General features: G+C 43.1%; 1 protein-coding gene across 1 annotated transcript in view; it reads left to right on the top strand.

Moving 5' to 3' along the window:
• The first annotated feature begins 14,145 nt into the window (after window positions 1–14,145).
• Window positions 14,146–14,574, top strand: part of PRSS56 (serine protease 56) — a 60,525-nt gene continuing 60,096 nt past the window's right edge. Inside the window, exon 1 of the mRNA XM_066606284.1 lies at window positions 14,146–14,208. Within this exon, the coding sequence (XP_066462381.1) occupies window positions 14,146–14,208 (63 nt within the window). The remainder of the gene's footprint in view (window positions 14,209–14,574) is intronic.

Genomic DNA, 14,574 nt, shown 5'->3' with positions numbered 1-14,574 from the left:
GCTGCACCTTTGACTAATAGAAATACATGTGCTCAGAGTGCTGTACTAAACCTAGCTTTGTTATTTTTTTTGCAATATCATAGAATATTTGCCCATTATGTGCTATGCGCAAATTAAAAATCGCATTTGCATTAAGAAACGCGTATGAAAACCGCATGTACCGCAACGCAATGAGATTCTCTCGGAATAATGCATTGCACTTGCATAGAAGTCACAGATTGAAGAGTGTGATATTAGTCCGAGTTCCTCAAACTGATATCGCACTCGCTCGTGTACATATGGGCTTATACCAACATATGTTGGCAGAAAGCAGTTACATCAAATGTCCACTAGTGGTCCTGCACCTCGCCATGCCTTCTAGCATTTCACCCTTCTCTTGTCACCTCAGGAAACTATTTGTACACCAAAGTGATCCTTTAGTCCTGCACAAACAAAGATGGCTCAGGCCCTTCTCTGACTACCTGATGCGCACTGCGTACTAGTATGCATCATCACTCTAAGACCCTACATAGTGATCTGACTGGTCAGTGCTGCTCACATGGGCAACATTGGCCAATTACAGCAGGTGGAGTATCTTGGACTAATGATGCGTACTAATGCACAGTATGCATCAGGTAGTCAGAGAAAAAGTTTGGCCATCTTTGTCGCTTGAGAGCTCCTTGAGACAAGGGTTAATGCCGCGCAGCGTATTTGTGCACGAACGAGGTTTGAAGAGCCACATAATCATGCTGTTGCGTGTGTCGGCGCATATTACTGTAATATTTGCGTGCCCAGGACCAGTTCACACGTGCACGTGACACTCCCTTCCGTGGAATTGATTGGCTATTAAAGCCTAATAAGGGCCAGCTGTCTTCTTTTTCATCGTGTTTCATCCTTCCGTTTGTTTATTTCCGCACCTCCCAAAACACTGGAAAATAGACTAGATGCTATTTTTTTTGCTCACACACGAAATGCATGAAAAAATGCGCTTGTGAGCTCGAACCCATTGAAATTAACGGGTTCTATACTCTGTGTTTAGCGCACGTAGAGTTTGTGTGCGCAAATATGGCTGTGTGAGCCCTAAAGGTAACTCATCATCAGTTTCATGCTGCTTGTGATTAGGGCAACAGGCTCCCTCATTAGAAAGAGCCAAGTTTAGGGCTCCCACCCACTGGTGATTTTTTTTTCTCCACAGCGATGCGATTCTAAAGTTAAAGCCTTGCATCGCAGTGCGAGAAAAAAATCGCCATGACACCAGGATATCGGCATCACGCCGACATATCGCCAGTCTTTTCAATGGGGCCAGCGGCAGCAGCGCTAGCCCCATTGAAAAGAGATGGAGAATGCCGGGGACTTCTGCCACAGCTGTGGCAGGGGTTTCCTTCATCCCTGCAGCAGAAGTCCGCGGCATTCTATTCCATTGCTTTCAATGGGATCGGCATGAATGAATAGCTAAGGGCTATGTGTGATTGGCTGAGCGCTCAGCCAATAGCTTAGCAGTAGCTGCTATTGGCTGAGTCCTCAGCCAATCTGCACAGCCCTTTCAGGAGGCAAGGATTTTTAAATCCCCGACTGCTGAAAGAGCTTAATAGCAGTGCTGGGGAGCCAGCAGGAGGACGCGGCTGAGCGCAGGAGAGGTGAGTAATAATTTTTTTTTACACACTTATTGATGATTATCGGGGAAGGGCTTATATTTCAAGCCCTTCCCCGATAATCATTCTGCGGGGCTTGCCAGAAAGCATTGATTTCAATGGGATCGGCAGCAGTGCCGATCCCATTGAAAGCAATGCAATAGAATGCCGCGGACTTCTGCCACAGCTGTGACAGCTGTGGCAGAGGATTCCTTCATCCTTGCAGTCCCCGCTGGGATGAAGGAAACTCCTGCCACAGCTGTCACAGCTGTGGCAGAAGTCCGCGGCATTCTCCCTATGCTTTCAGTGGGGCTAGCGCTGCTGTTGCTGGCCCCATTGAAACCACTTGCAATATGCTGGTTCTATACCAACCTCTTTCTTGCACTGCGAGGCGAGAGTTTTCTCGTGCTCTCGCAGCGCAAGAGAGAAAATATCGCACGTGTGCGTCCACCCTTACTCTGACATGCTGTAGAGATTCAGAGAGGGGCATCCTTTTACAAAGAGCCAGGCACAGGGCAAAGTGTCCCTCCGGCCTCTGCCTGCCCAACTCGGCTTGGTTGGCACTTCACTCCCTGCACACAATATACCATAGTCATCCAGTAATTATTTGTCAAGAACGTCAGCCATAGGCTGAAACTTTTATCTGCATTCTGTACCCATGTCTAATAAAGAAGATGTGATGCCCAGCTGGTGAGTGCTGCGGTTTTATTCTTTGTGGGTTATATTGCTAAAGACTGTTTGTACTGCAATATTAGCACTTGAGCAGCTGATCCTACATTGGGCGCCACAGGGCTAAGTTGGGACTTGGTCTACATAAAAAAACTCCAGAGTAGTGCCAGTTCCTATTGACTTTTGCCAGCGGCACCAAACCACTCAGCTACTATGGGGCAGGGAGCGCCGAATGGCCCCACCCATTATACCACTATTGATTCACTGTGCCTCCTCTCTGAAGCCTGTACTGTACTCAGAGAGCATGAAATGGGAAGGAGTCGGGTTATACTCTACACGTAATAGTAGTACTGTGTGGGTGAAGAAGATGGTTCTAGATTGTTTGGGATCTTTGATTTTCAGAGTGAACTACTAAGTGTGATCACAGGGGGGCACTAATACTAAGTGGGGCCACAGAGGGGGGTACTATTACTTTGTGGGGTGATAGCGGGGCACTATTTCTGTGTAGGGCATTGAGGGTTATTGGGGCTGGCATCAGGATGGGAAATTTGTGTGCAGTACTGAATAGTGGCTGGAAGAAATCTTCATGGTGGTCTGGACACAGAAGAAAAATGAAAACAGATGACTCCAATCAGAGAAGATGTCACCTCTGATCACTAGCTGCACTGTAATCACTATAATCAATATATATATTGCAGAAATATCAGCAAATGAAAATCTGTTTTATTCCTTTGGACGGGGTTGTTTCTGCATGGATTTCTCATTCAGGTTAATAGGACAGTTGCAGAAACTTTGCACAAATCTGCTGTGTGTGAAATTCCCCCTGAGGCAGCGTCCACCAAGAAGGAACTATAGACCTCAAAAACCCACATGTCCAAAGCATGAGCATTAAAATAAAAGCTCCCTTTGTGAGCAGGTTCTGGTAAGCTCCAAGGCCAACGGGAGGACATAGGACCCCCTGTCCTCCAGATAGGTGGGGATTCTAGATAACCACACATGAATGTGTACGGCCCGCAGAGATACAGCATGGAAAATCCCAAGAAGGAATCAGCAGAATTGTTACTTTCACTTTGGATGTAAACGGTGCGGAAAATGAGAACATTGCATAAGGGGAAGTATTTCCAAAATGACTCAACTTGGTGTAGAGATTTTAACCCTTTAATCACCAAAGTGTTTTGGTCCTAAATGGTCAAACACTTTTTAGAGATCCAATGCTGTTTGGATCCGGCATGTGCCAGATCTTGTGGTTCCGGTATTTTCATTTTGGCTCTGAGGACAGAGCCTAACAATGGAAATTAAGCAGAGGCCTGAACGTAGGTCTGAATGTGGCCTAACTACAGTCGATTTGTTATTGTTGTTATGCATGAGCCATTTATGAAAGAGCTGGAGTTGAAGTCAGACGTTTGTCTTACCGACTCCACAGCCCAGGTTGCAGGCCAAGTATATCTCCTCATTCAGCAAGTACTTTCAGCACCCTTCCACATTGCAATAATTATTTACGGATAGTTTAAGGCCCCCTGTCCACGGGTGTGATTTACCCTCTGCGAATCACGCCCTCTGAAGCTTTCCATAGCACTGCTATGGAAAGCGCCAGCACACTGTCCATGAGCAGGGAATCATTGCGATTCTCCGCTCGTGGCGGGCAATTCGCAGCATGCTGCAAATTGCCCCGATTCCCAGCAGTCAGCCTATCTATCAGATAAGGCTGACTGGTGGAGATTCAGCAGCGGCTTCTGCTCCCGGGCAGCGGCTCCCGCGGTGGAGCTCCGCCACATAATAAAGCAACGCCTGTGGACAGGGGGCCTAAAGGGGTTTTCCCAGTGAAATACTATTGAAGACTGATCAGCTGTGCGGGTGCATGTTGTCAGCGCCACAATAACACAGAGTTCGGAGTGGAAGCCTCCGTGCCAACCTCTGTGTAGTGGCCGGTGCTTGTAACTGCAGGCACGGCTCTGTAGGATGTGCTGGAAAAACAAGTGCGATCCATGGAGTCTCCAGCTCACAACTTAGAAGACCTAAAAGATCTACTTACTGCTAATATGTTTTTACCAGTTATGAGACTACAGAAAAAAACGTACAGGTCTCATGGAGTCCATACCCAACAAGTCAGATCTGTTTTGTCGTCAGGAAGGGGCTTACATAATTCTAAGCAGGTAACTTTAATGTTTTAGCTGTATCTTACCAAAGTCGTTCTTCCAAGCACATATAAGGGCTCAGTCACACGGGTGTTTTTACGCGCGTATATACGCGTGTAAAAAAAACAAACACGTGACCATGTCCATGGCCACACGGATTTGCTTTAAATGGTATTTTTTTGCATGTAGATACCAGCACACATTGCTATCAATGTGATAGCAATGTTGCCGATCTGCGCGGAATCCACGGGAGAATTGAGCATGCCGCGTTTTTTCTCCCGCGAGTGAAAAAAGCAATTCTTTTAAAATGCAAAAATCAATTTAATGGACCGCGGATGGCCAATGATTCCCTATGGGCAAAATCCGCTGCGGAATCCGCAATTCCATTTAGCTAGTGGACATGAGGCCTTAGTCTCTTTTCATTCTTCTGTTGCAGGTAAAGGAGTTAGGTTGGGCTTACATGACCGTAATTAGCTGCGCGCCGCAGGTCAATGACATGCATACTTGCTGTGTGCTACCAATCCCATACACTATCTTAGTGTGAATGTGTGTGTAATAAGGCCAAGATAGGACATGCTGTGATTTTTTTTTATTTTTTTTTTAAGCACAAGTATTTTGCAGGCATTTCTTTTTCACGTTCGTATCTTGCACACATTTCTTTTTCACGTTAGTATCTTACACAATTAAAGTCTGTAGGATATGGGTACTGCGTATTACGTGTACACAGACTACACTCGTGATACAAGTGAACATACGCTCGATGACCTTAAAGAAAGAAACTGCATGTAAAACAACACTGTGAGGCTGGGCTCACACAGGCGGACTGGATTTCACATGCGGGAAGCCCGCTGCGGATTCTAGCTGTGAGCCCGACCGGCAACCTGCATACCTTATTTTGCTGTATCGGTGGTGACTGCAGCATCTGGCCGTCAGTTATGCGATGTAAAGGCTTTTTTAATGCTTGTATTTCCCACTCTATGTACTTCCCACTATGCTGTGTCTGATATTCCCTTCTTTCAATATGTGAAATTCTAGGACTTTTCTGCTGGTGATGTAGGTTAGCAGTGTTCACATAATGGGACAACAATATTAAATGAAGAAGGCATTACACGCTGGGATTTTCTTGGGTGTGCACATACTTTGCGCAACTCCTTCAACTTCCTCTTTCTTATCCCCTTTCAAGTTACTCATGGTATTACACTGTTCCTCTGGAGTGTCTGCAGAGTACAACATATCCAGTAATTGGGGAAGATTATTCCGTCAAAATATGTGTATTGCCAGTATTTCTGCTTCCCTAAATGATATTCAACCCGCAGGCTATGAGTTTGACACCCCTGTTCTAGATGATTACTGTACAGGTTTTAGTTTGATAATGTGACGTGTGATTTTTTTTTCATTTGCCTTTATTCAACAGGGTTTTCCAGGCATTTATAATTGGTGACCTACCCTCAGGGAGTCTGCCACTCAGGATCCCCACCCATCAGCTATTCCTCTGGCCCACTGTCAGTGCAGCCAAGCTGGACGTCCGCATCAGTGGTCAGAACTAGAAGTATAAGTGAAAATATCAATGGGTCTCGAAGCCTTCTACTTCTGTAATACCTATAATTAGAGATGAGCGAACCTACTCGTTTCGAGTAATTACTCGATCGAGCACCGCGATTTTCGAGTACTTCAGTACTCAGGTGAAAAGATTCGGGGGGGCGGGGGCAGGCGTGGCGGAGCGGGGGGTAGCAGCGGGGAACAGGGGGAGTCCTCTCTCTCTCCCTCTCCCCCCCCACTCCCCGCTGCAACCCCCCACTCACCCACGGCGCCCCCCGAATCTTTTTGCCTGAGTACGGAAGTATTCGAAAATCGCGGTGCTCGGGCGAAAAAGGGGCGTGGCCGAGTAGGCTCGCTCATCTCTACCTATAATGCAATATTCTTTGCTGCATTGCATTCTAGGAAATACTTAATTCTAGATTCAGATTACTGTATAGTGTTTGCAGTAAGAGCTTCAATTCCCCAAGTTTTCTGCCCCCAATAAAAATAAATAAATTCTGGACCCCTGTCAAAGAGGCTCAGATGCTTTACATTGTATTCACATGGGTCCTGGTTGTTATAAAAACCGGATCAAAACCACATAAGCAAAATAGTATGTGTTTTTAATGTGGTTCTGATGTGTTTTTAATGTGGTTGCAGTAATAATAACTGATGGGAAAAAAAGCAATGCCAAAATTGCTAATTTTGCTTATCCTGCCTCAGAAAAAAACTTGATAATAAACTATCACAAAGTCATATGAACCAAAAAACAACAAACCATCACATCCTTATAAATGGAAAAATACAAATGTTATAGGGTTTTGAATGTGGGGACACAGAAATTATTTTTTTAAGTGTTTCTATGGAGGCATTAAAAATACACCTTAGTGATGAGAGAATAAAAAATATGGCTTTTGGAATGCGATGATGAAAAAAGCCGAACAATGGGTTGGTCATTAGAATACACATACACAGTACTAGGTAGGCCTTTATTCATGAACAGTTTGAGCTTGATATTTGGTGCTAATCTTATGTATATGACCGCCACATGCAATGTCTGTAGATGTATGATTAGCTTAACCCCTTAGCGACTTCTGCCATATAGGTACGGCAGATGTGTTGAGCTTGGGAGCCCAGCCCACTGTATACACAGTGGAAATTGACTGTCTTTGACAGTTGACACCTGGGTGCAATGGCCGAAAATAACTTTGATTGTGGTTAACCCTTTAGATGCTGCAAGCAATTCAGCTTTCACTATCTTCTGAATGCCAACCACCCTGCAGGGAGATCGCAGGGTACATTTCAGGTGTTGTAGCAGCCTGGAGTCTTGTGAAAGCTTCCAGGGCTGCTATATATTTCTGCCTATTAAGACGTCTCTGTGGCAGAGCTTAATAGAATGCCTGCAGAAATACTGTGTTTCCCCAATAATAAGATCTACCCCAATTATAACCCCTACCCCGGTTTTCAGGGGAGGCTTGACATATAAGCCCTCCCCTGAAAATAAGCCCTAGCTAACCTGCATTAAAAAAAAATCAATACTCACCTGGTCCACGGCGTCCCGATGCCTCGCAATGGACTCCGGCGGCGCTGCGGCAAGCTGCAGTGTCCTCCCCGCTGACATTTCAGTTTCTTTCTGGTGATGGGGTTTTAAATACCCCGCCTCCACCAAAGCGAGCGCTGTGATTGGATTGAGCGCCAGCCAATCAGAGCCGGCACTCGATCATTCACAGCCATTCAGTGAATGACATCACTGAATAGCTGTGATTGGCTCATCGAGTGTCGGCTGTGATTGGCTGGTGCTCGATCCAATCACAGCGCTTGCTTTGCTGTAGGCAGGGTATTTAAAGCCCCGTCACCAGAAAGAAGCTGAGATGTCAGTGCGGAGGACACTGCAGCTTGTCGCAGCGCCGCCGGAGACCATCGCGAAGCATTGGGACACCGTGACCAGGTGAGTATAAGCCCATCTTGAAAATAAGCCACTGTGCCTCTTTTGAAGCAAAAAATAATATAAGACAGTGTCTTATTTTCGGGGAAACACGGTATGATATGCTGTAATACTGAAATATTGCAGTATATTGTATAAGTGATCAATAGTTCAAGTACCCTGTGGGGACAGAAAAAAAAGTGAAATAGATTTTTCATTATTGCTAAAAACTAAACAATTTTAAAAAGTATTAAACATTTAAAAAGATCATTTTTTGCCCAATAGATGTACTAGGAATGACTGTAAATACAGATGAAATACTGATGCATCCATATTTTACTCATTTTCCAAAGACAATGATGGGCTTGTTTTGAATCAAAAACAGACAAATGCATATTTTAATGATGGATGGGTAAAGCACCCATGTAAATAGCCCTATTGATTTTCAATAGCATTATATTATGCTCCGCAAAACATTGAATAAATACTGATTTGAAATCAGCTCTTCTGAAAGAGGAGAACCTGTTTATTACAATCGAGTTATAATGCAGCTTTTGAGATATTCTTCAAAAGCATATAAACCGAGACAGCATTTCTCAGAAAGCTAAGCCTACTGTAACCATTCTGTAAATGCTGCCCCCTACAGAGTTCTATCAGCACCACAGAAGGATTATGCCAAGGACTGATATTCAAACCCTTACAGATTAGCTGATATTATAAAAAATCATACATAAAAGTTCATTGTCAGTTGCTTAATGGGGCCAAATAGTAGTAAAGTAACAGTAAGTAATGTGGTTCTGAGCAATGTGTATGGCATGCTATCTGATTGCAACCCATCGATAAGTAAAGTAAAGGACTACTACTAGATATCCTTAGTCAGTGCCCAAGTGATAAGGTCACAACTATTTTGTCTGGATAAGGCCACAGTCACTGTTCTTTACCCAAAATATCGCATGTACAGTATAATTGAAGACTGTCCTGAAGCAGGGTGCCTTGGTTAGATATTGCTGTGTTCCCTTCTCCTCCTGGTGGTGGGGATGTTGAGTCACATTTCAAAGGCCATTAATAATTGTATGAGTGCACAACAATTGTTTTGGGAGGAGGTTATGACATTGTCGGTCATTGTAGGACTGTGTAAATGCAGGACGCTATCCCCGCTGTCTCTCCCCCATTTACCCCTCCTTCGTCTCCCACCGTCTTCTGTCAAACATCCAGCCTGCTGCTGTGGCAGTTTTATGCCCTCATGGCTTGATTAGATATGTGACGTGCCTGAGCCTCTACACTTTATAGGTTTACTAATACTACGGCGCCTACATGTGGTTGTGACTTGGGTCTATTCCTGGTTCTAGAGATCATTCATTCATTATTGAGCTGAGCAGCCACATGATTCCATGTTTGTAACAGAAAACTACAATGAAGGCGTTCTACTACAAGGGTTTATTAGCACGACTAGAAGAATGACTCATGCAATAAATGGAAAGAAAATGCAATAAAGTGAATAACCTCATTATAGTGAATAGAAATATTCAGATTTGTTCACGTGATAAGTACAAATCTGATTGCTAATGTCTATTAGTAATACTAGGAGATGACTGCATGCATGTAAATGAGGCAGGATAAGATTCGCTACACACTAAGTATAAGTGGTAAAAGGTGTATCGCCATCTAAGGGTATGATCACACGGTGGAATGCACCATGGAAAAATTCTACGTGAATCCCACCTCTAAAATCCACGTATTTTTAATGTAGATTTTCGAATGGATCCGTATGCGGACATTGCCCTGTCAGTGGGCAAAATGTGTATGCGGAATTTTGAAGCAGAAACGATGCTGAAACTAAAAAAAAGTGATACGTAACTGCGGAAATGCACAGAAATGAGATTTTCTTCATCCAAATTCCACATACGGATTTTGCCCTTTGACAGGGCAAATTCCATATGTGGATCTGCATGAAAAACTGAGTGAGAAAGATGTGGGTTTTGAGTTTGAACATACCCTAAGGGTTCATGCACATTTAGCTAGTTTGCTCCGGATCTGCAGTCGATTTCACCCCTTCAATTTAATTCAATTAAAAGAGTGAAATCTGTTATGGATTCGCATCCAAATCTGTGACAAAAATCCACACAAAGTCAGCTATGTGTGAACACACCCTTAAGGCCTATTTACATGCAAAGATACTCTTTCAAGCAATTGAAAGTTTTAGTGATCATTTTGCATAAAGTGTTAATAGATACTAATCTCCATTAACACTTTATCATCTTCATTTGCATGTAAAAGGGCCTCCATGCATCATATGCAGAGCGCAGCATGTGGGCTGGGCTCTGCACACAGCTGCATTGTTCTCGGCAGGGCTGCCGGCAGGATACAATGTAATCTCCCGACTCCCGTGGAGAACACAGCATGCTGTTTGTTGAAAGATACTTTATCTCTCTCTGCAGCTGAACAATGGATTTAAAGTTCACCTTAAAATTATCGTTCAGACGAAAAGTGCATGATGGTAGTGTTTACATGCAACAATTATCACTCATTTGCGGTCGTTTGAACAAATTTTGAGCGATAATCGTTGCGTGTAAATGAGCCTTTACTCATTTTTGGTATATTCACAGAATTTGCTATAAATGTCTCACTGGTCAGGCTCACTGTGTTCCACTGTTTCTGGAATTCCCATAGATGTGAATGGGAGTTATAAAAACAGCATAATACAGAAAGCATGACTGTTTTTGGAAACTCGGACACCTCTCCAGTCAATTGTCACCTGAATGGTCAAGTGGTTCTATCCAAGTTTACTCAGATACAAACTCTGACAAAACTCGGAAGAAAAATATTGCCTGTGTGATTCAGGCTTTATGTCATGTCCTGTGGGAATAACCCTTTAATGAACGTACGGCTCTGAGCCTCACTGTGTGAACAGTATTCTTAAAAATCGTTTTCTCTAAATTGTAGTCTCATGTATTAAAATACGACAAAAAACAAAACACGGTTTTAGATTTTATCCTTTGAATCACAGCATATTAGGTAACATAGTAGGCATGCTGCACATTTGAAAATCAGCATGCCTTTAAAGCCGCAGTGGAAATATCTGCTATACATGAATGGGGTTTGAAAACTCCCTTCACATTTACTTTTATGCAGATTTAAGGTGCAAAATCCAAACCCAAAAACTGCAACAGAGTATTACCTCAGGCCACTCTCACACATGGATGCGGCAAAGCACCACAATTTTAGTTGTGGCGTTTTGCCATGATTTTACTTTCGTTTTCGCCCAACAGCGTGTTTTAATGCATCCCATAATTGTGATGGGTGATGAGGTGCGCTTAATGCCAAAAGGTAGAACAGACACCGCTCGAAAGTCTCGGCCCTGGAAAGCGCCACGCATGTCTGTGAGGCCCCATTGAAATTAATGGTGGCATTATACCACGATTACCGCGGCGTTCAAAATGTCGTGGTGATCGCAGAAAAAAAACGCCTGTGTGAGAGCAGCCCTGGTGAACTGACAAACAGTATTGTTTTGAACTACTGTATTTCAGACCAATAACTTAATCCACATTGGTTTAAACCCTTCCTAACTCGCGCCATATATGTTAACTCCAATCCTGGTAACTTAACCCCTTTAAATGCCGTATTCAATGGTGAATGCTGTATTTAAAGGGTCTGGAGCCCCATTACTCACTCCATTGCCCCTCCCTCCCTTCATGTTGCGACCAGGTGGGGTCGATGGTTGCCATGGCAGTTAGAGGCGCAATGATGGCTTCTGGGTCTGCCATCTACAGTGGCTGAATGGGCTTTGCCAGATACAGGGCCGGATAGGCTTTACTGTCAGTTCAAAAAAATGGCAGTTTAAGATAATACACTGTACTATAAAAGTAATGTCGTGTATTATCGTAGTGGAAAATGTGGTAAAACAGATAAAAATTACATAAAAATAACTATGAAAATCACAATTTTTCGAATAAAACATGATTTACTATGGGGAAAAATAGAACAAAAATCCCCAAAAAGTTGCATTGTTTGTAATGACCCGTAAGGGGGGTATGGTTGTTGCTGACTGTTTTATTGTTCTTTAGATCTTCTGGTGTGTGAGTGATTTGTAAACTACTGTGACCTTAAAGAGTGGAGGGAACAAGGAACAGAGTTGAGCAGGAAGTAGATAGTTGTGCAGCCATGCTGCAGTAAGAGAAGCTGTGGGATGCTCCCCCGATTCTGTGCAGATATGCTGTGGAGGGAGGAGCAAGGTGTGAGAGAAACTGCATTGCTCAGGATCAGCCCTAGAGGCGTGCACTCTTCAATGGGACAGGTGTTTCTTTTGGATAAAGGCTCAGCTGAATACATGTATTGCAGAGACTTCTGCTTCCTTGTTCCCTTCCTCCATTCTGCCCTGGTGTGAAACAGAGTTGCAAGAGACTTACAATACCGGTGGATGGGTAAGGAGTCAGGACTTTTGAGAAACTTGTTATATGGGGAAAAGAGGATTAAATTGAAACCCCAGTTACTGAGTAAGGATTTTGGAGATACCCGATATATGGGTACTGGACTTTTAACGCAATACCACCACCGTGGATCCTCTGTAATAGCTGACTAGTGCACCCCAGAATGAGACTTAACTGCTCTCACATGCTGTCCAAACTGCAGGCATGAAGTTATAGAGCAGGAGGAGCTGAGCAGATTAATATATAGTTTTATGGGAAAAGATTCAGTATAACTTGTACTGTAGTCATTTTAACCTCTATATATTGAACAGTCCAGTGGGCGGTCCTATCAGTGATTAGCAGCTATCTGTGTATGAGTGTATATACTGGAAAGGCTATCAACCACTGGTAGGACCGCCCGTTGGACCTCTCAGCACAGAATGTTCAAAGGTTTAAAACAGAGGTCGCCAACTCCAGTCCTCAACGACCGCCAACAGGCCATGTTTTCAGGATTTCCTCAGTATTGCACAGGTGATGTAATTATTGTCAGTGCCTCAGACATTGCGACACGTGTTCTTACTATAGGATATCCTGAAAACATGACCTGTTGGGGGGCCCTGAGGACTGGTGTTGGCGACCTCTGGTTTGAATGACTAAAATGTAAGATACACTGAATCTTTTCTCGTAAAACTATATAACAATCTGCTCAGCTCCTCCGGCTCTATAACTTGCTGCCTGAAATTTAGACAACATGTTCAAGCTGATAGGTTCCCTCTAAAGTTTGTTACTGAAAGCATAGGTGTCTGCTCCCAGACCCTCCTTGCTACAAACACCATCCCATATCACTGGGGAAACCCCAAGCCAGATTCCAAAGCCCGTCACACTATAAAGTCATTGTTATCTATCCCACATGATGCCTGCTGTGAAAAAAACTATGCAAAAATTGCTGATTTTGATCATCCTGCCTGCCAAAAGCAGAATATAAAGAGATCAAAAAGTCATATGCATCCGAGAATAGTGCTGATGAAACCATCAACCTCAACCGCTCTATGGGCAGAAAAATAAAAATGTTCTGTCTCTCTGAATATAGTCATACAAAAAAAATCATATAAAAAATGCTTTCACTGAGCAAAAGTAGTAGAAGTTATAGAAAAAAATGTATATAAATTTGGTATCACCCGTAATCGTACTGACCCACAGAATAAGGTTAACGTGAATACATAGTGTGATATATAGCATGTGGAAAGAAATGTTGGAGTTGCGTTTTTTTTGGGCAGATAAACTTCTAAAAAAGTGAAATGAAAAGCGATCAAAAAGTTATCTGCACAGCAAATTGGTATCAATGAAAAGGTCTGGTCATCCGACAAAAAGCAAGTCCTCATACAGCATCCTAGGTGGAAAAATAAAAAAAGTTATAGTTCTCGAAATATGGCAATGTTAAATACTTTTCTTGAGCAAATGTAAGAAAATATAAAGAAAACTACATACATTTGCTATCATACCAGCCTGCAGAATAAAGTTAACATATCATTCACACTGTGCGGTGAATGCCATAAAAATGAAACCCATGCAACAATGACAGAATTGCCATTCATTAAGCCCTGACATACTCTGTACAGCTTACATATGTCTCCATGTTTTAAATTGCTATTAAGACCCCAAACTGTTATTTCTTATACCCCTAGATAAATACTTTAACCCTTTCCAATCCACTGTCTGACGTCTGAAGACATTCTGATTGAAGGCTGTGCAGCTCTGATGTTGGAAGATGTCCAGCAGGGTATTCTTACTGTATATTACTGGCTGCTCTGTTGTCGGGGGGCCTCTCCAGCATGTCCCATACCACAGTACTGGCTCTAGCCAACAGATGGCGCCATTGGATAATGGCAGAAAGAGAAAGCCCCGTAGAAAACCCTGAATCCAAAATTGGATTGCAAAGGGTTAAAGTATGTCGCTTCCGAATTGGGGTCACTTTTATGAGGTTCAACTGTACTTCCACTGTACCTCAGCGGCTCTATAAATGTGACATGGCATCCGAAAATTATTCCAGCAAAATCTACACCCCTTCCATTCTGAGCCCTACACTGTGCCCAAACTGCAGCTTATGTCCACATGTGGAACGTTTCCATACCTAAGAAATTGTTTAGCAAATTTTGGGGTGCTTTTTTCCTACTGTCACCTGTGAAAATTAACATTTAGTACAGTATATCCTAGAAATATGTTATAAATTATGTATATGGTGCTTTTTAAATACAAATTGGTCACACCATGTCTCTGCTCTTTTGTGTACCGTATATATATATATATATATA

This window comes from Eleutherodactylus coqui, chromosome 1 (genome assembly GCF_035609145.1).
Source record: "Eleutherodactylus coqui strain aEleCoq1 chromosome 1, aEleCoq1.hap1, whole genome shotgun sequence".
Lineage (NCBI taxonomy): Eukaryota > Metazoa > Chordata > Amphibia > Anura > Eleutherodactylidae > Eleutherodactylus > Eleutherodactylus coqui.
The sequence above is the reverse complement of the archived record's forward strand: the minus strand, read 5'-3'. Positions and strand labels throughout refer to the sequence as shown.